Source organism: Pelmatolapia mariae, linkage group LG5, assembly GCF_036321145.2.
Source record: "Pelmatolapia mariae isolate MD_Pm_ZW linkage group LG5, Pm_UMD_F_2, whole genome shotgun sequence".
Lineage (NCBI taxonomy): Eukaryota > Metazoa > Chordata > Actinopteri > Cichliformes > Cichlidae > Pelmatolapia > Pelmatolapia mariae.
Genome location: NC_086231.1, coordinates 33823311 through 33844871, shown reverse-complemented (window position 1 = coordinate 33844871; position 21561 = coordinate 33823311). Strand labels below are relative to the sequence as shown.

Below are 21561 nucleotides of genomic sequence, written 5' to 3'. Positions count from 1 at the left end.
ATATAGCCAGCTACAGTGAGACAGTGTATGCTATTCCGCTCTATGCCAGGGTTTGAATATTGAATCCTGGAAACAGAAACTAAAACAGAAATGTATAGTTGGTGGTAAACTGCCCAGCTATTCTACTCAGCCACATGTCACCAAGTGGAAGGTGCTGTGAAAAACAAGTATGTAAATGTCAATGTGTAATGTGTGTGTGTGTTCATGTGCATGTGTGGTGCATGCGTGTGAAGAAAACAAAAACAAGGAAAAGGAGAAATAATAAGTAATGGCAACAGAGTGTTGGTTTTTGACACTTCAGCTCATCACTTGCTCATACACATCATGGCTTTCCTGGCTGAAGTTAATCACACTCGCTCTCTGCCTCGCTCTCAGACACACACACACACACACACACACACACACACACACACACACACACACCCCTACACACAGACACTGTACTGTCAGCTGTATCGATTGTGGGGTGGCCGGCGGATGAACCTGTCATGGCCAACATAGACCGGACTGGAGGATAATGAAGTCTTCCTGCCCTATTTGACAAGCTCCAAGAGAGTGTGTTAGAGACTGAACGAATGTCTGTGTGTGTGTGTGTGTGTGTGTGTGTGTGTAGGTGTGTGTGTGTGTGTGTGTGTGTGTGTGTTTGAGAGAGAGAGAAGGCAAAACAGAGAAAGATGCTCCTGGGACAGCCCACAGGCGTCCTAACATTGCCTGAATAAATTGGATGGAAAGAAGCCCCTTGAGTTGAAGACGTGATCTGTCATGATGTCATCTAAACGAGACTTGCAATGGGAGCGGTCAGGGTGCTAATAAAGACATAACCCCTCAACACACACGTGCGTGTGCAAATGCATCCCCACATATGCACGCACACACTCACAGACACATCGATTGAAGAGTAAGTGCGAGCTGACATTCCCCAGCTATTTTGCTGGGAACATTTTAATCCGGCTGTAACAGTGCTAAAATATTCTACCCACCTCTTGCTGTCTCTCTCCATCATTTCCCTCCATCTCTCCATGTTTCTAGAAGCAAAACTTTAGTCTTGTTAACTAATTTACTGCCTTACTTATATAATAAGGTTATTTAATATTTGTTATGAAAAATCCTATCTCCATTTAATGACTGTAAAGAACTTAGTGTCAGTTAAGCCAATTTTTAAGAACAATCTGTCTTATACACCAACCCTTTGCAACATTAAAACTTCTGACAGATGAAGGAAATTGAAATCAAACTATCCAGATCTCCACCTGAGCTAAACAGTGAACAGAGACGCCATGAAATTCACAAGATCCAAGAGATCTCCTGCCAGACAGTGGAGGATACCCCCAGAGGTCCTGTGTCGGTACCCCAGAGGCTGTTTAGCTCCACAAAGGAAACACAATCAGGTGGTTTTAATTTTGTGTCTTAATGGTTTGTTTATACAATTTTATTTTTATTTTCGTTTTTAAAGTTGTTCCAGGAGACAAAATTTGATGTTCACGTTCAAACAGATTCCAAGGCAAACCTTAAAGTAACTACTGTTTATTTTTTATTAGTATTTATCTGTAAGTATTAAGAATGTTCACAGAACCACAAGGTCACCCACCATGCAACCACCAGATAGAATTATAACGGTCACCTTCAGCCACCAACTACTGCTGCTTGTTATGTACACATACATGTAGGTTTCTGTTTGAACTTTACCTCCCTTCCTAACATCTGATTTAATTAAACCAAATTCAATCCAATTTGATTTACACACAGCACCAATTCAGCAGCAGTGGCCTGAAGCTTACATCTTAAACTGAAGAGCCTACGTTAATAAAGAGAAAACTCCAACAATCACACGACCGCCTGTGAGCAAGCACTTGGCAAAAGTGGGGAGGAAAAGCTCCCTTTTAACAGGAAGAAACCTCTGGCAGAGGTCCTCCTACATTCAGTTTTATCTTCCAATAAAAAGATGTATCCTCTGTTGGGTTAACATCAGGTGACTTAAAGGAAATGATGAATATCACATTTTCTTGCAGTGAGAAACTCTTGGGTTGCTTTTGCAGCATGCTGTGGGTCGTTATCCATTTGTAATGTAAAACACTGTTTGATCAGTTTTTCCAGCACTTGGCTAAAGCAGAGTGCCAGGAGGAAGGGTTAGAAAGAGAGGACCCAAAGGCCCATTTCAGACAGAGCTTGACATGCCCCCTTTTAAATCTGGAAACAGAGGTTGACGGGCAATTTGAGCTGATGAAGAATTTCAGTGAAGATTGTTCAAAAACACATTTGACAGAAAATTAAAAGAAAAAATATTTCACATGTCAACAGTTATGCCATTTAAGGAGATATCATGCATCGTTCGTACATAATTTAAGGCACCAAATCAAAGGGAATGAATCTGACTGTTGGCGCTGCATACGGCAAATGTCTGCATCCAATCTCTAACCCTCTGCCTAAAAATTACTCCACATTCAGGAAACCGCACAATGACAGCTTTAATCCATCTTCCTCTGGCATGGACTTGACACTTATTCCTCCTGTGTTCCCTGTGGGCAACCTCTCTATTTCTCCCTCTCACCTTTGCCTTTTTCACTCACTCTTAGTGACACGTGTGTCCCTTCCTGAACAACACTTCAAGATAAAAATAACATAATTGAGCCAGCAGACTATCAGCAGATCCATGCTTAATGTATTTGTTATGTCACAGTACATTCACACAATACTGCTGAATCCAAACTTCTCACCCACTTTGTGAGTCAAATACAGTGCGACTGTTCATGTAGGAGTCACGCTCTGTGCAGTAACAACAGCTTTTTGTGACACAGTCCTTCTGCTGCACTTGTATTTTCTCTAAACTAAGAACATCAGAAAGCTGCTGTGCCCAGAACCGGATGCTGCTGGCATGGCGCATCCATAACACTGTAAACTGTCAGGATGGCAAAAAATGACCTTCCTCCTCTACCATCCTCTATACGTGCTGCATGTCTGTGCATGAGAATGTGTGTATGGAAGTGTGACAGAGAGACAGGGAGAGTTAGAAAGTGTCAAAATATACTTATCAAAGAACCCACGAGGTCTCACTAATGTTTTCCTCTCTTACACTGTGTCTCAGTTAAAAGTCAACCCGGACTATGAATACACATATTATTATTACCATAACATTATCAGAAGGTTTGGATATCTTAGTTTGTATTAAATTTGAAGGAGTGCAGGCTCTGGTTTAGCTCACTGGGAAGAGCAGGCGGCCACATGCTGCTTGGCGCAGAGCGGCCGGCCCGGGTTCTGCGACCAGCTCTTTCCCGCATGTCTTCCCCCTCTCTCTCCCTCTGCTTTCCTGTCACTCTTCACTGCACTATACAACAAAGCTGAGAAGGCCAAAAATAAAATATCAAAAAAATAAATAAATTTGAAAGAGTGCTTTACATAGAGAAGGCTGCCATGACATCTGATGTCAATTTAACCCTCAACCAAACGCAACTGAGGAAGAAAATATACCAGACCTAAGTTTGTTCTCAGTGTTTGTTGTCCTTTGCGAAATTCCATACGTCTTTGTGGCAGCCGTCACATAACTACCGCTACACCAAAGAGGAGTGACAGTTACAAACAAATATTAAGAACAAAGTGCTGCACAACATCAGCAACAGTGTTGCCAAGAAGCACAGTAATGCACAAATGAAGCACATCTCTTGTCATCGTGATTTTATCAACATATTATATATTAAAAGGTCACAGACAGTTTGCAAAGTTAGTACCCCTGTACCTCTACCCTGATGTTAGTAACTTCACAGAGACGTCCTTCTCCTCACACACAAGGTCTTGTGCTTCTCATGATGCACTAAGAATTTCTTCTTCATTCTCCTCTTTTCACTCTGTGTGCTTATTCACCTCTCTGCATTTAATCATTAGTTATTATTAATCTCTGGCTCTCTTCCACAGGATGTCTTTTGTTGTCTCTTCCTCTGCTCACCCCCAACCGATTGCAGCAGTTGGCTGCAGCTCCCTGATCCTGGTTCTGCTGGAGGTTTCTTCCTGTTAAAAGGGAGTTTTTCCTTCCCACTGCTGCCAAATGCTTGTCTCATTGTTGGGGTTTTCCCTCTGTTATTGCAGGGTCTCAACTTTACAACATAAAGCTTCTTGAGTCAAATAATATAGTCCCTCAACTTTTTCTAGCCACAAACATAGCCCATATTTACCAGCTCATGGTGGCAACAATCAGTTCAGAAAACTACAACACGAAGCAAAACATTTATGGTTTATGACACTACAGTGCTCAGTCAGTCAGTTGATGTAAACTGTTGATCTCATTTTTACAATCTAGGCACCACTGGAAGCTCATATGCAAGAACACTGAGCTCTGAGATTGGCTGCCACTTACTAAAATAAGTTTGGTGGGCTTTCCTTTGAAAATCTCATGTCGCAGGCTTGTGCATTCAACTGTTTATCAAAGAATCTGATATTATATGTGATGATAGTAATGTAGTCAAAAATTACATGTTAGTATTGATGATTTAATGAAGACAGTTTTGTATCAAAGCAGCCCTTATTCTAGGATTATGAGCGATACATTAGTCACTGCTCATCCAAACTGACATGAGTACAGTAATCCATTATGATGTATACTCATGCTTGAGGCAGGTCTTCACCTACACCACAGGTGTAGCTGATCAGAAAAAACAAATCACTGCTTTCTGGCAAGAACAAGACAAGAAGAAATTTAAGCAGGGAACAAAGTTTTCTGAAGAACATGTCTTCTTATTTCACCGTTGCAGCAGTACCCCCACTGTGTGTCCTGACAGCACGAGATGCTCCTGCATTAATATATCATAGAAACACCTATAAAGTCGTGGCATGCTTTCACATTATTGCCAACAAAAACTCAGGTGTCCATGTCTACTCATTTTGTCTAACAAGAATGACATCAAAGTGCACCGTGAGCCAGCAATCGCTTGTGGCACAGCCCACCATTTGCAAGAAGAACAACAGTGAGCACCAACCGGTATCAGGAGTGTGAATCACCTAACATTTTCGGTGCTTCTCCTGCCATAGGGTTAGGGTTAGCCTAACTCTAACATACAATACATATACCATGTGATTCCTGTGCTGAGGTACAATTGATCAAATCGCACCACCACTTGCACTCATGCTCACAGTTAACCCTAGCCCACCTATTGTAAACAGCTGTGCATCAGGACCTCTAAATTCTTTATTGTTTATTGAGCCATACTGTATATTTATTCTGGTGCAGTCCTAGCGAGGAGACTCAAACCATTAAACATAGGTACTTTTCTGGTTTTCACTCACCGTGGCTGAAAAAAACTGAAAGCAGAAGCTGACCCGCAGCAGCAGTAAGCACTGCCGCTGCTTCAATAGCTTTGCTGAGGAATCATTTTGAATGCATCATTATCAAGCTCAAAACATACACACTCTACTGTAGCACTTACTGCTCTGAGTATATCAAACCTCCTACACGGAAGACAGCAGCTCCTTACTTACATTAAACAAGCCTGGCATTTTCTGTGCCCAGACACACAAATGACAAAATCCAGCTGGAGGCCATCAGTGGTGAAAATACAAACAACCTTAATTCTATGTACGCACAGTAATGTATAGTTGATAGATTTGTATGGCAATATGAGTATTGAATACAAGCGCTGGATACGCTCTTGATCTCAGGTAACTTGTCAGCAGCATGATGTGTATTTATCCAGCTACAAACATTAGTTTTGTCTTACACAAATGAGCCGTCAGAGAAATGCAGAGCTTCTCTCAATGTCAAAAAATGAAGAGGAAATGTTTTTAATTTAAATATTTAAAAAATTAAATATAGCGCAGTTCTTTTTATAACACTGCACATGATACACACTCTACCCTTGAGAGGATACAGAACATGAGGAAAGAGGTGTCATTTTTTTTGTTGGCGTGGCAGGAAGCACAGAGGTAGTTTTGATAACTCTGTGACCTTGACTTTTTTTAGTAGTAATTACAACAACAGCAACACAAAATCACTGAGTCTTCTTTGCAGTCTAAGCAATATATACAATTTAACTGAATACTTCAGATAGGACGTGTTTTTAAAGTGTAGGAAAACAATAAACTTGTGCTGGATATCTGTATCGATATGGGCTGGGTAACGTATTAGGAATCGATGCCAAATGGTTTGATGGAAATATCAACCTACAGACATTGGGACGGGCGGCAGGACCCACCAGGACCATCTGCACCAGCACAGGTTCTGAGGATTTCATCCTGATGGCAGTCCGAGTGCCACTGCCAGTAAAGGTCTGTGCGTCCCTCTGTGGATATGCCTCCCCCGCCTCCCTCACTGAGCCACAACCAAAGCAGTCATGATGAACAATGTTAAAGTCAGCATAATGTTCTCCACAGCTTCTTCACACTCTTTCAAGCCTGTCAGATATGATGAACTTGCCCTCAGCTTTGAAAATGAATGCCGGACAATGAGCACAGGACCCACTAGAGGATGCGGGGTCCTCTGGCCACCCTCAAGAGGTCTGCTTCTGATTGTTTGGTCAGAGACATTCACACCAGTGTCCTGCTGGAGGTGATTTTGTAGCTCTGACAGTGCTCATCCTATTCCTCCCTTGCAAGGAGCAGAAACCAGTCCTGGACCTTCTACAGGCCTGTCAGTCACATGCATTCATGTGCCAAACTAGAGAAGTTGCATCCTCCAACCTGTGGATCCTCGATAAGTTTGAGGTATCACATCCCACCACCAGTGGCAACACTGACCCTAGCCAAATGCAAAACAGTTAGAAAAGTTGAAGAGGGAAAAATGTCAGCGGTATGTAAGACCATTCCAGTTTTTAGGGTTGTCTCATTGTTGTTGTTAATGTCATTAACACCAAAGCAGCTGAAACTGTTAAAAAGCACCCTCTGCTACCTAACTGACCCGATCAATATCCCAGAAGTTTGATTGACTTGGTCAAGTGTTTCCTTCATTTTTTTAAGTTGAGTATTACTGTTATATTATAAGGCTTTTTGTAATTCAAGGCATGATTTTCAGAAACACAAAATTATAATTAAAAGATCAGAAGAATTTTTAATCACACGTGCAAATGGGTCAGTACAGTCAATGGAGTGAGCAGCTGAAATGGGCTGGAACAATCCAGAACAAAATTTCAACACTGTCAGTTAACAAGTAATTAAATGTGATAGGCAGTTTAATACTTAATGATAGCAAGCAAGTTCATTCTCCGTCAGCTGCAGGCTGGCACGGTTTCCAGCTGATGCCATGAAGTTACTCATCAAGCCTGAAAGTGATGTCACCCTACTGCACAATCTGCACACACACACCCTTTCCTTCGTCTCATCCCCGTCAGGTGGGGAAGGGCAGCGAGCATAAACTGAATTACTTTTTCTTCAGTGGCAAAAAAAAAAAAAACCCTCAGCAAATATCATCAAACACACAAGATGTTTCTGCGGGACTTGGCCAACTGCCTCACTAGCCTAAAGGTGCAGTAGCAGTATTTAAGGGGAAAAAAATATGTGTGATAACTTCACTCTCAGAGATGGAGAAAGATGTGAGAAACTGCAGACAGTAGAGGAAGGTGAGAGATGACTTTTAAAGGTACAGACTGCTCAGCAAGTGATATTTGATCAACTGGAAATCTAAAGCTTACATGTACTTACTCTTTGTATTTTTTTTAAAGTCGGGCAAAATCGGGATCTGTTCATGATGAGTTGGAGAAACAACAACAAATACAACTATTTCACCTAATTCAAAGGTTATGACGGGACATAAAATTAATAATAAGGAGACTGGTTTGCTGTGGTGTCCAGTCATCATAGTTTTGATTAAATGTAGGAGAGTAACAAGTCGTCACTTTGAACTGTGGATGCTCTTTGGAGAAACAGCAGATTTCCACCTTTAAACTAGCTTGCAAGGTTGGGAAGCTGCTAGGACGGATGTAACATCTGCTTATATATTGTAGACTGGAACCTCAGAGCCAGCAGCCACACAGGTCAGCTGATCCAGCCCGTCCGCGAAAAAAACAAATTAAAGTAGTTCATAATACAAAGTACTGTGTGACCTATTTCTAAATGAGTCTTTTCCCTGTGCTACACACCTACCCAATAACTTCAGATTCCCTCATCTTCCAAATCCCATTTTAATCCCTGAATACAGTATATTAAAATAACAGCTAGCCAACAGTACAGCATGTAATGACTATGTTGTGATATTTTAGTGTCTGTGAATCTTTGGGGAGGGTTTGTATTTATGTTTTTGCTTTGTTACAACTTCATTTCCACTGAGGAAACTATTTTTATTAAAAGGATTTGTCTAGATAAGACTTATAAATTTATGTGTTACCACAATTATTATTCTAATAATAATTATTATTGTTGTTATTATTTTGTTTTTCCACTGTTTTTTTGAGAACCTGTCTGCAGGGGAAATACGAACATTACTTTTTATTGCACAAAAGGCAACGAGTGTGATGGTGAAAAGCAAAGTATATCCAGACTATATGTGCATTATAGTGTTAACAGCACAGACAGCATGTTAACACAAAGTTAGCCATGAACCCAGAGAGATGTTAAAGCTAACAACCAACAGGTAACACAAAGCAGTAGGCTGCAGCCTCCGTTTCTACCTGTTTAATTTCTAAAGTATCGCCATGGTGATCGCTTAAGTCTCTTTATGCTGGTTTTCAACTTTGCTCTGTGCTGTCGGCATTGTGTAAAATGGGATTTGTGTTATTGTATGGAACTGTTGGGTAATTATGAGACAATGTGTTTTGTAATGAGAAAGTAATGTAACTAGCAGTGTAACAAATTACTTTCTCCGGCATGTAATCAGTGAGTAGTTTCTTTTATTTATGATTCATAACCTTAACCTATAGGTCCTTAACCTTTTAAACACAACGTTTGCTGTGCATGAATGGATATAAATGGCCTGAGCTTCTGTTTAAAATAAAGAATCCCCAAAAAGTTCAAATGAATTCACACCGTCTGTGATTTCATAGACAATCATATAATCATAGTGTATGTAGCCTGACTACAGCGCCACAAAGCTGAACTCCTACTCTACATCTACACTGCCAAGTGTTTGTTCTGCAGGAGCAGCGAGGAAAGAAAAACTCTCTCATCAAATTATGAGTGAATATTTCCTGCATATTGAACCAATTAAATGAAACACTACAGGCTGAGTTTATGTAATCTAGATGTTAGAACATGGACCTGTCAGGATGGAGGAGACTCACTTCTCACGCTGGTATCGCGCCGAAGGAGTGATTTCGCTCAAAGCTCTAATCCAATTCTTCCAGCTCTTTTCTCAGGACTTGAAAGACAATCCATCTGTTCCTCCTGGCCGCCGTTCAATCACACCGCCTTCTGTTGTGTGGGCCGGAGGTGAGTTAAATGTTTCTAGCACTTCGCTGACAGCCGAGGGAGTCAGGGACACGGTGGCATCTCTCTGCTATAAAGATCGCGGCTGGAGTCCTAATTCATCACCCCAGGCATCATCATGTGGCATTACAATATGCTAATGCGGCGACGCCGTGCCCTCGCTCTCACCTCGTTCTCTCTTTCATCTTTTTCTCTCCTCCCTGTCTCCCTGGGGGCTGAGCCACCCCCACCCCAAATCCCACTCTGCAATACGCACCTTGCTGCCAGTATGTGCAGGGGGCTTAAGAGTGATGTCAAAGCCAATGTTGGAATTAGGTGAGTGCTGTGTGTAGTTGCCTGACTGCAAATGACGAACATGTAATTAGCCTTTCGTGTCAGAGTTACAACTGGATCGCGTTTAATAAGAACAGGCTTCCCCACCAACTGGAAAATCACCTCACATGCTTTCAAATGGGAAAAAAATAGAAATAACTTGCAAACAGGTATTTTTGGGGTTTAAATTTATGGACTTGGGATTAAGTGCAGACGCAGTACAAAACGACTGCCCTGCAAACATGTCGGTATCAGATGTTTTTGTTAAGTCATTCTTACCCCATGTGATGGATATGTTAGCCAGCCCCAGTCTCCTGTGACTGTAGTCGTGTCCAGTAGATTCACTGCAAAAGAGAGAGAACAACACACCGGAGGAGGTAAGTGGTGAACTTTAAATGATTGTTTTTCCTCATCCTGCCCCATCCATCCTGTCCTTCATAACCATCCTCTGTGTGCACTGGCACCCGACAGAGCACCCCACATACACACATACACCTGTCTGACAGGTGTGACTGATGAGCCGGGACGGTCGTCACGGCAACTCTAAGCCAGGTGTCACATCCGTGATGTCACCTTGACCTGTTTCACCCATCACGGCACCTCAGAACCTCAGTGGTATGAGCTCAGAATAGAACAGGACACGAAACACTGCTTTTCACAGTGGAATAGAAACACTGCATTAACTTGTTTGTTTATATGGGTGAAAACCACCAATCAGAATGCTCCATTTTCATATGCGTTTTAAGTCAGGAAAGAAGTGGCACGTAAAAGGCAAGTACCAAACACCAGCATGTAACACATGGGACGAACATACAGAAGGTTAACAAGGGTGCAAAACAATTTGACGAAACACTATGGCAAAGTGTCACTCCAAGCAGGTGGCGACCAATCAGACACTGCTTGTCTGTCTCTATTTTTCATGGTGCTTTTGTTTATTGCTTGTTGGCTGGAAGTTTCAAGGGCAGCACAGTGGTGCAGTGTGAACATGCCTCACAGCAAGGCTGTGGTTTCAAACCTTTCTGGGGCCTTTCTGTGCGCCTGTGTGGGTTTCCTCCCACAGTCCAGACATGTACATGCTAGGTTGACTGGTGCTTCAGTATTGGCCGTAGGTAAGGATGTAAGCTGCGTGAATTTGGCTTACAGTGCAAACCACTTTTGTTTGGTCAGTAAAAGTAAAAATACCAGTCCAGTACTGCAGTATTATTTGGGCATTTAAGTGCAGATTTGTTCTGTTTGAAGCCAATTAAATCAGACTGGCTAACACTTAACTTATCTTTAGCTTTGTTACAGCAAAAAAACTGAAATGAGAAGGTTTTTTTCTTTTACCTGGTAATTAAGCATTTGGTGCATGTGTTTTTTTTCCTGTTTGTTTGCTTGTTTGTTTAATTGTTTTTGATTTTTAAATGAGCCCAACCTGAAATAGCTAACACATAGCTTAACTCTTTTTTACCATCAGCCTGGAGTCAGACTCATTTTACAAGTGTTGTTCAAATGGCTGTAACTCCATTATGCTCATTGTTTTAGAAAGTTGAGAAGACGAGCTGTACGGGATATTCGGTGTGTCACAGTAACACAAAGCATTCACAAAGTACTGCTGTCTGAACACAGGCAGCATAATCAGCTCCACCTTGCTTTTAGGAAATGCGCGTCACGTTCCCATAACTCCTCGATCATTTTGGGCTAGAGAGAAAATTCAAATAGAAAGCCCGAGCTAAATGTTAAAATAAAAGTTAAAAAAAAACTGGTTTTAGAGAAAGTCATGTCACAGAAATAGCAGCAATTGTATAAATATTTAATATAAACATAATTTAATAACTATAATTATATAATAATTCAATTTGGTAGCACTGTATAATACAGCCCAGGACCAACCCAGTAAGCTTGTTTGGTCATCAAGCTTTTAAAAAGTGCAAACAGCTAACTGAATGACCTGTAGCAGCATCTTCATGGAGACCCACGCGCTTGAGTCATGTTCACTTCAAATGGAAGTTAAAGTATTTTCAGCTCACACAGACATGTCCTTCTTCCTATAATTTCTGTATGTTTTGTGTCTTTATCTGATACAGCTGCATTTAAAATTCACTCCACATTCAATCAAAACACATCTGAGTGACAGGACTTTACAAGATGGGATGGACAGCTGAGGAAAAAACGCATCTTGGTGAACTATTAATTCTACACAGTAGCAGTGTCCATACAGTCTGCTCAAGCAGGTATGTGTGTGTATGTGCGTGTATCTCACCCCTCCAGCACTTCCAGCTAATATGATCTCTGCCCCAAGGCTGCTTGTCAAGCAGCCAAGTGCTGTTCCCCATATTAGAATGAGTTTAACAAAACACTTCACACTTCTTAGCTTTCGGTCTCTCATCTTCATCTCTCTGCTTGACACTTGCTCTCTTCCTGTCTCTCTTGCTACCGTATGCAACCGTTTTGCCTCAAAGCAGCAAGCAAACTGCCAAGGCCTGGCCTCCTCCCCCTCAGCTGGCTGAGTTCATGCTTTTTACTCATACGGATAATTTTTCAGAAAACAACCGTGAGGTGATCTCTGTGGCTTCCTTGGAAAATGCTGCAAAGTGAAAGTTCAGAAATGATGACACTGACTGTTCAGAAGTTGCGCTTTTGTGCATTTGCATGTTTTGTAGATGGCAGTCTGCCGGCAAAAAGGAAATGATGACATTTACATATCTTCCTCTGTGATAGTTCATGAGTAACTATGATGTCTGAAAACTAGAAAAGCACCACAGAGAGACATTTCATGCACAGGAAGAGATGCGCAGACATTGATTGACGATAAGTGACAGGAAAAAAGCTGATGCGCGTAATGAGCACTTAAAGCGTCTGCACAGCTACGGTACACTTACACAGGTGTTTTCTCTTCTGCCTGATTAGATGTCCTCTCAGAACTGTGCGAGCACTTTGTGCTTGACTGACGTCTGACTTTCTCCATAACTTTAACAACAAACACTCCTACATATCTTTTCATAATACTGCAATAAATATGCAGTATATATAATATACAGTAAAAAAAGACTATAGAATTTTCTTTCAAATTCAGCAGACACAAAAAAACAAATCCAAGATTAGCTCTGTTTAGTCCAGTATCAGCTCTAACACTAACATCAACACTGTCTGAGTAAAACTGTATCTGAAGCATCCTGCTGCGTTTTTTGTGTTTATTAGAGTTTGTTCACTGAAACAGTTGCTTGTCGCTGCTGGAAACACGGCTGATGAGAGAGCAGAGACTGGTTCACATAGTAAATGTGGCATGGAACAAAAATAAGGGTGAAAACAAAGAGTGAAGTATCTATTGTGTCTGCAGAAGTGCCTGTAATCGTTAAAGTGCCTCTGTTAGCCTTTACTTAAGCACAGATAGTAATATCCCTTTTTTGTTTCACCCACCGGTTAGTTTGATTTAGCCACAAAGAATATTTGGTTAGGTTAACAAAAAACCACTCTTTTACAGCATTGAACATCGTAGAAGGCTCCATCTTCTAGCATGAAAGAAAATCTTTTCACTCCACATCTAAAGGTGTCAGCACATTTATTACAATAAGAGCTTATGTGGTCTTTTTTTTGAGTACAGTCCTATCGGAGGTTGCCCAGTGACTACACTGATTTTTTCTGGTTAGGTTTAGACAGCAACTGATTTTTAAATATTTACGGCAGTTAGTCACAGTATTATCACAGGTTACATGTAACTCCTGACTTGACTTTACAAAGTACAAATACTTCGTTACTGTACAAGAATGTTCAGGTTTCTGTACTTTACTTTTTACTTTTACGCCCTACATTGTTAAACAGATAGCTGTACTTTCGACTTCTTATATTTTCAGAACAGGCTCATTACTTTTGCTTTAACAGATTTTGAGGGGAGTTACTATTTCACGTCCCTGCAAGCCTTCAAACATTAAAACAAATACGAGAGTGAACAGTGACACATGAAAGGCAGTCCTGTTTCAGTATTAATCACCAAGTAAAAAGAGATGAAAGATGCAAAATCGTTTACCAAATTCAGGGGTTAAAATGGCTCGGTGTTTTTAATTAACAACTCCAGGTCTCCGTAAGTTATGCTTGCAGTACTTAAGCAACTAGCAAGCCCTACTGAAGAGGAGCGCACATAAAGAGAATTTCTTTTATTTAAGTAGCAGGTCATTTCAGTGCAGCGTTTCTATCAGCTCAACAAACATCAGCAAACACACAAACTGTGTGAAGTTTGTCTCACAGTGTGTTGCAGCTAAAGGTCCAGTTGCTGTATTTCACAGGGAGAGAAAAGAAAGAAAGCTAACTTCACTCAGAGATGGAGAAAGATAAGAAAGACAGGACAGGAGAGGAAGAAGAGAGCTTAGATTTAAAGGTGAGGACTGCTCAGTGGTGTTAAACTGTAAATGCAAAGCTTGCATGTAAGTCCTCATGTTTTTAAATCAGATATTGGGTCTGTACATGTGACATTAGGTTTTTTTCATATTGTGAAACATGCTGAGGTCGACTAACTGTGTTATTTAAAGGTTGTATGAAAATCCTCTGCAGGTTAGTGCAGGATAAACAGGTTAGTTTGCTGTACCGTGAATGATTCAAAGGTTCTCCCACCTGCTGGATCCCATTTTAGCCTCTTCTCTACTAATTTTCCTGTTAGAGGCAAAGTCACTCTCTACAGTGTAGGAAAAAGAAAATAGAGATATTTTTTAAATTCCTTCTTTTTCTCTTTTTATGTTCTTTTTTACTTTTACGTGAGTAAAGAAGTCGAATCAGTACTTCAACTCTTACTGAAGTATTTTTTAACACTCTCTGTACTTCTACTACTCTATAAAAGTACAGAATATCTGTACTTTTGCCCCCTCTGTCAATAGGAGGCTGTTTCTGTTTTAATGCTGTTTTAGTGTCATCTTGATGCGCCAAAATCACTCTGAAGATGGCAACTGACTGCAAAGCAATTATTTTATTTTTATTATTAACTGTAATTTGTGCTGATAATTATGTAATATCGAAATAAATTAAGAGCAATAAGATGCTTTTCAAAGTGTAGTGACTATCGAGTCTCCTAGCATAGTTGTTCCTAACTGTAGCCTGAAGAAAGTTCTAATTAGGCAGAATCATTGAAAACACCTGTGTGGGTTGACAGCCCTTCAACGCAAATGATGCGTGTGCATACACCCACATACACAAACACACACGGACATGCACAAAATCACTTATTTTGCAGCTCACTTTATTAAAATGATTCTGGGCTGTCTGGCTCTTTGGTGGCTCCAAATAGCAGGAGTCAGCCATTCTTAGAAGTAATGAAGAGATCTAATCTGGGTTAGTCCAACTCTGAACAGTGCTTACTGGCTGCTGTTTTGCAGAGGGAGTTGTGTGTTTTGCTCTCAAGTGTCAATTTGTGGCTTGCAGTGGGTCAAGAACACCCACAATTCATAGAGGCAACTAGGATGAGTGCAAAATGAAGTAATGGGGATGGAGCACTCTTCTTTACTGAAGCTCCACTTCATGATTTAGAGTAATAAGACACAAGTATTTTTCCATAAAATTCTTGCCAAGTGGGGTCTCGTCATCTTCTAATTTCTCTGTGCAAAGGCTGTAGCTTTTCTCACGTGTTGCAATTAGCTGGTGTGTCACTCCTTCTAATTTGGGCATTGGGCCGCTGTGGAGGGCAGTGGGTCAGAACACACAGACAGATGGCAGTGCCACCATTCGCTCATCCCTCCATCCGTCCCTCCCCCATCTCCCAGCCTTCTCTCTGCCTCTCCCTCGCCAAGGCGCCGACATCCCATTGCATCGTATCGATGATGCGGTAGCCCCTTGCGCTCTAGCCAAGGTCACAAATGGATGTCGCCAATTACACTCCCCTGAGTGCTCTCCGCCGGCCCGCCAAAGTGACATAATGAAAGCAGCGTACCGGTGCAAGTGGATTTAATAATTCTTCACTGCACCGAGGGAATTTTGCTCCACTATACTGTTATTATTAAAGCACAAAAAAATAAAGACAAATAAATCCACTCTCTGAATCTGAAAATATGTGAGGCGGCATGTTATCACCGCCGCAGACCGTGTGAAGATTCACAAGCCGTTCCCAGTGGTATTAATTTAATTTCCACTCAAATGAGAAATCCCTCTGTCTTTGAAGGTGGTGGGAGTCATTTATCTAATTTGCTCTAGCTGCCTGAATTATGGCTCGTATACAAGCGATAGGGTTTAGTGGCATGTCTGCTGCTTTGCTTTAATGTGACGGCAACTGTGTGAATAAAAGAGAGGACAGGCAGTAATTAGCACTTTGTATACACACACCCCAACACACACACACTTTGTCTCATCTTGTATGGAGGAAAGCGGAAAAAAGCTCGATCCTCTTTTTTTATTTCTCCCTTTCTTCATTGCATTCCCACCTCCACCTTCAAGCGCTGTTTTCACAAAGTTCTAAAAGCAGTGCTTTACAAGGCTTTTGAGGGAACAGGCTGACCTCCAGTAAGCTCCAGCAGCAGAGCTCAGTCTCAAAAGCTCTGCAGCAGTGAAGAGGTTAAAAGCCTCTGTTTGGCTTTGGAGCCGGGCGGTGGGACCAAGAGTGCATCTCCTTGAGGACCCCCGGGCTTGAAATTGAGTTTGTTCCTGTTTCACAGCATTCTCTTCATAACAGGAACACAAACCATCACCCCCACCTACCTACACCTTCACCAATTTCTCTCTGTGCTGCTCTCCTCCACATCTCGGGGAGCGCCAAATGAAAAAGCTGTCCGCCAACTTGGGAGCTTGTTCCCACTCACTCAGAGACACAACACATATTTCCCAGGGCGGCGCTCAACTTTTTCGCGGTGCCATTACTTTTCCCTCCTCTCTCGCCCCCACGACTCCATCGGACTGGTAGGTTAGCACCGGGGCTCGTGCGTGAGCGCCTGCGGCCTGGCACTTCATGTCACAGGCATGTGTCAAATCAGCCAGGCCTTCCGATGCCTCTGAAAAGGCAGCAGTGGTCGTGGCCGGCTGAAAGAGGGCGCATGTGTGGCTGGAGTCAAAGTGGAAGGATTATGGGCTGTCACAGAACGGCTCGCCTGCAGCGCTGTCGATGGCTGGGTATGGCCAATAGCAACAATGTTGTCTTTAAAAAAAATAAATAAATAAATATGTATATACATATATATATATATATATATATATATATATATACACACAAACACAGAAAAGAGGCGAGTATAGATGGAGGAAATGGCAAAACACAGCAGATGCTCAAAACTTCATTTCCACCCCAAAAGGCATGGTCATACATTTCAGAAGGGAAAGTGCAGCCATCACTCTACACAAAGTGTATCAGCACACACACACATATAGCATGTGTACATGCAGAGAAATAGAAGGCAACATTCAATGGCAATCAAAAATGTGCATAGACCAACGCATAAATGTACATCCTTTCAAGCAAATATGTACGCTCACACATATGTACAGACACACTCATTGATGGCACAGCTCTTGTGTGAGACAGGCACTGTGACAGCTGTGTAATTATCTCATCAACACCTCCCTGCTCTAACAAGCTTCTCCTTCTCTTGTCTCTCTTCGAGCCGCCTGTAACGCTCCTCATAGCTGCTGCGACCACAGACGATAAAAGCCTTCACGGAGATGAGAGGAGCTTCACCAAAACACCGAACGCTCGCGCTCTCTTTTTCTCTTTTATTTCCTCTTAGTCTCTCTCTCTCACACAGACACACACACTGGGACACACAGAGCTATTGTCTGTCCTTTCTAGTTTTGTTTTTAGAATTGCTTCGCAGTCCCAACACCAATTCCCTACTCTCCAATTATAAGAACAAGTCCACATAAATTACTGCCTCTCAAGAAAACTCAAACCAATATGAAATAATTTACAAGCATTCTTTTCATCGCCAGCGCTCCCCTCCTCTCCTCTTTACAGATGCAAGTGTATGTTTTGTTTGTTTTTTTTAAAGAAATGCTGATGATGAGCGGTGACAGTCACAGGGAGGTGTGCTGGTTTAAGTCAGGCAGATGAAATGAAGAAATGAAAGGTGGAAATGAATTAAGGGAGACTGATATGATTCCCAAATTGTTCATTTGGTGCTCACAAGCAAAGAGAGAGCACATTATTAGTAGATCCTGTTAATGCACCACACCAGGACACTTGAGTATCCAATGATGGTGGGTGATTAAAGTAAAGTAGTTTTCAGGCATTTTTGAGATTGAAAGTGTGAATCTTCGGTCACCAATAAGTTGGACAGCAGTCCAGATCCAGACCCAGATGCCATTGTTTGCTGGTTATTTCAGTCTGGCACAGCTGTTCTGAATGGGTTCATGAATAAGGTAGATGTTAATGGATATATTCAACAGCTCTGGTACACAGGAAACACACAGACCAATCACATGCTTTGTGAGTCATTCCATGTGATGCTGCTCAGCCAATCAAATAATTTATTTAGAGTGCATGTGGGAAAACAGAAAACTCCACGAGGAGATGAGAGAAGCCTGAAGAAGTCAGGGGAGCAGCAAGAAAAGAGGGGTTAAAGCTGAGATGGGTTACATGTGAAGGAAAAAGAAGAAAAGGGGAAACGCAGAGTACAAGTCTTCCTTTTTTTTTTTAAAATTAAGCATTTTATTTTAGGATAGGTTTTTCTAAAGGTCTTTTTTTAACTTTTGAATGCAAACCTTGATTAACTTTGAATGAGAAAGAATTAAATATATTGAAATATCTTGCACTGAATTCTAATGCACGTGGAACTTTATGACATTCTGGAACTTTGTTATTTTCTTGAACTGGACCTCTTTAATTTTTAACTGACAGCCCTGCTGTATAGTAAAGAAACGTACAATCGAGGCTTATCAGGCACAGCTATGCTGCAGAGTGAGAAAAAGTCCAAAAACTAAAGAAAAAAAATGTGATTTTATTTGGGGTAATAAGGCTGTTATGAGCTGGAAGAAGTGCAAATAGATTTATCATGACTGTGCATGTGTTTACATTTTATTTTTACCTGTTGAAAGACATTTCATTCAAATACTGGCTTCCGTTTTAGCGATCTATGATGGAGGAGTGCTGGCAGGCTATACACTAAAAATGTTATGTCTGTAACATCTGTTCCCTGAAGGAGACAAATGAGGTGCAACACAAGGTTGCCTCCCTGTGCAGCTTGGCTCGATGAGCAGTGGTTATCGAAATGAGGGATAACTGTGTTACAGGCCTGCACATAAGTCATCACAGTTCATCTCCCTATCATGTTTTGAGTTTTGAGTAGGGCTCATGGTATAGTTTTGGTTTATGAAGTTATTTATGTTCCAGTTATTCAGTATTTCATCCGCTGTATTCACTCTGTTGTTTGTATCCTCACGTCCTGTGTGTGCTATTGTTTGTATAGTCTGTGTCTCAGTGTGTGTCCTGTCTTATTGTGATAGTCCTGTGTAGGTGATGTTCTGTTCTGCTGCCCCTGTTTCGTCAGTCAGATTATGTCCAGCCGTGTTTCCTCTCTGCCTTGATTCCCTCTTGTGTATATAATGTCTCTGTCTCCTGTCCAGTGTTGTGATCTCCTTCTTGCTGTGTTTCCTGTCTGTATAGTAATTCCATGTATAATTCTGCCTGTTTAGTATCTCCCAGTTAACCTTCCCAGTTTAGTTGTTTATCTATAAACTCACAGTCCTGCCTGTGAGTCTGCACTTTGGGGACATAACTCTGCCTAGCACACAGATCCACTAACACTACCTTATAGGCATGAATAGACGTGTCTTCAGCCAAGACATGCAGGGCTATGACATCCCATACTATGTGTGTTGTACCGAGTGAATCAGCTGAAAGAGAACATATCCTCCAGTACCAACCTGGGTCATCTTGGCACTCCACGACTCAGTTTTGGAGTTTTCCATTAGGTGGTTGTACCTGGTACCAGGAGTTCTCTCTGTAACTGCTTGGGGTTCCAAGCGATCTGAGGTGATCCGATGTGATGTCAACAGTGGGGTCACTCGATGAGTCATGAGAATGTCTCCATCGCAAAAATCAAAACCACCATTTTTGAAACCTGACAACAAGGGAAATGGCTACACGAAAAACCATGACCGCGGTTCCCAAGTCTGACACAAAGCCATACACCATATTTGCCTTAACATCCTCCATTGTTGTGGCGTTCATGCTGCATACAAATGACGTCACAGGACTTTAGGTTACTGTAACGACCCCACACAAATCAGGTGGTACTTAATTGTAATGGAAAATGAACAAAACCAAGTTGAGTGGAGCCGAATAGGTACTAGTGCAAAATAATAATTGACTTTAGGCCATGAAAACAGATCAGAGGGAAAAATGAGTGTAAAGTGTAAGGGTTAGGGTTAGCACATGTTGGTAAACTTCAAAGGGCTGTTCAACTTTCAGTTGTCATGTCAAGACCCAGATTCACAGAATATAACCTTATCAGGATTAGCTTGGATCATGGCCCTCTTTAAAGATTTTCTTCATAACAAAGCAGCTTTTTCTTTGCTTATCACCGTGGTTACTATTCCAAGACTTATCTTAAAGTAAAATGAGTCTGATGAATGTGTGTCAACATTAGATTCTTCTTCGTCACTCACCTGAAGTTATCTGGGCTGCTTCACTAAATTTCCCTAAAGAGTCTAGTTTTGTTTGAAAAGATTTAAAGAGTGCATCAGAAGAAGAAGAAAAAATCCTCTAAACTGAGTTCTGTAAAGTTTCTTCAGCCAGTATTGACTTTCATTTTACAGAGAAGGGAACAAAATCATGTGGCTTCCTGGATGACAAATGAGCTGTAAATAAACCACAACACATGGGAGCAGAACTCCAGGCTGGGATCACACCCAATACATAACATGTTTGTGTTGCTGCAACTGCTTACCCACAACATATGTTACTACACATTATGCCAGCATTCTTAGTGGTCATTTTTCTTCTTTTCCTACCTTCTTGCTTAATACTATTTTGATAATTACTGAGGTAATAGTATTAGTAAATATTATGTGTAATGCATTTTAAAAACCCTCATAGATTTTTTTGTTTGTTTGTTTGTTTGCTTTTTTAAAATAAAACTGCTGCAGAAAACCAACTTTTATTTTCAGGCTATAAGAATTTTCAAGCAGGCTCCACTGTGTAATAAACTAAAGACTCGAGAAAGACAGAGAGATGCTCTCTCTCTCTCTCTCTCTCTCTCCCTCTCTCTCTCACACACACACACACACACACACACACACACACACACACACACACACACACACACACACACACACACACACAGTTCAACACTGAATGCTCATCACTGATAAGAAGGTAGTGATCTGTGACAGAGTGGAGCAGCCATTAAGGGAAGGAATGACAATGCAGTGACTGCATCTTTTCTTGATGAAGTTTGCCTTTAAAATGTGGATTGGATTAGATTACAAACCTGAGTACATCAGCTAATTCCTTATTATAATGGTACATTTTTTAAATTAATCTAAGCACATTTTAATTTATTTATGCTACCTTGTACTGCATTGTAAAAGCTGATGCCAGTTAACATACTTTCTGGTACCTTTTTGGCCATGAATAATTTCAATAATCGCCCCCTCACCTAACAAACTGATTATAATAATTTTGAGTAAAATGTAACTGAAATGTATAAACGCAAAAGTTTATTTGTTCACATAATTAATCATTAGGGAAAATATGCTTAGTATAAATTGAATGCATACCAATCCAGTACATTTCATTTAAATTTAATGTTTTCCTTTGTACTTATGCAAAAAAAAATTACTTGAAGAATTTACATCAAATCACTTAAAGTCAGCATTTTGAGTGTAAATATTTTTCTTCAGTGTGGAGTCCAATCACTTGGACCTGTAGATACATGACTATAGACTTTACCTCTATTTTTAAAACTGTAAACAGTAAGAAACCATCAATAGGAGAGAACACTGCCAGCCTACTTGTACTACAGAGGA

At 41.1% G+C, this 21561-nt stretch overlaps 1 protein-coding gene across 5 annotated transcripts in view; it reads right to left on the bottom strand.

Annotated features, from left to right (window-relative positions):
* epha8 (eph receptor A8) overlaps positions 1–21561 on the bottom strand; it is a 134693-nt gene that overhangs the window by 92997 nt on the left and 20135 nt on the right. For 4 of the 5 annotated variants that reach the window (XM_063474846.1, XM_063474847.1, XM_063474848.1 and 1 more), the window contains exon 2: positions 9928–9992. In XM_063474846.1, coding sequence (XP_063330916.1) covers positions 9928–9992 — 65 coding nt within the window. Of the gene's footprint in view, positions 1–9191; positions 9290–9927; positions 9993–21561 lie in introns of those variants that run through there. The other variant, XM_063474850.1, reaches the window with a different exon arrangement.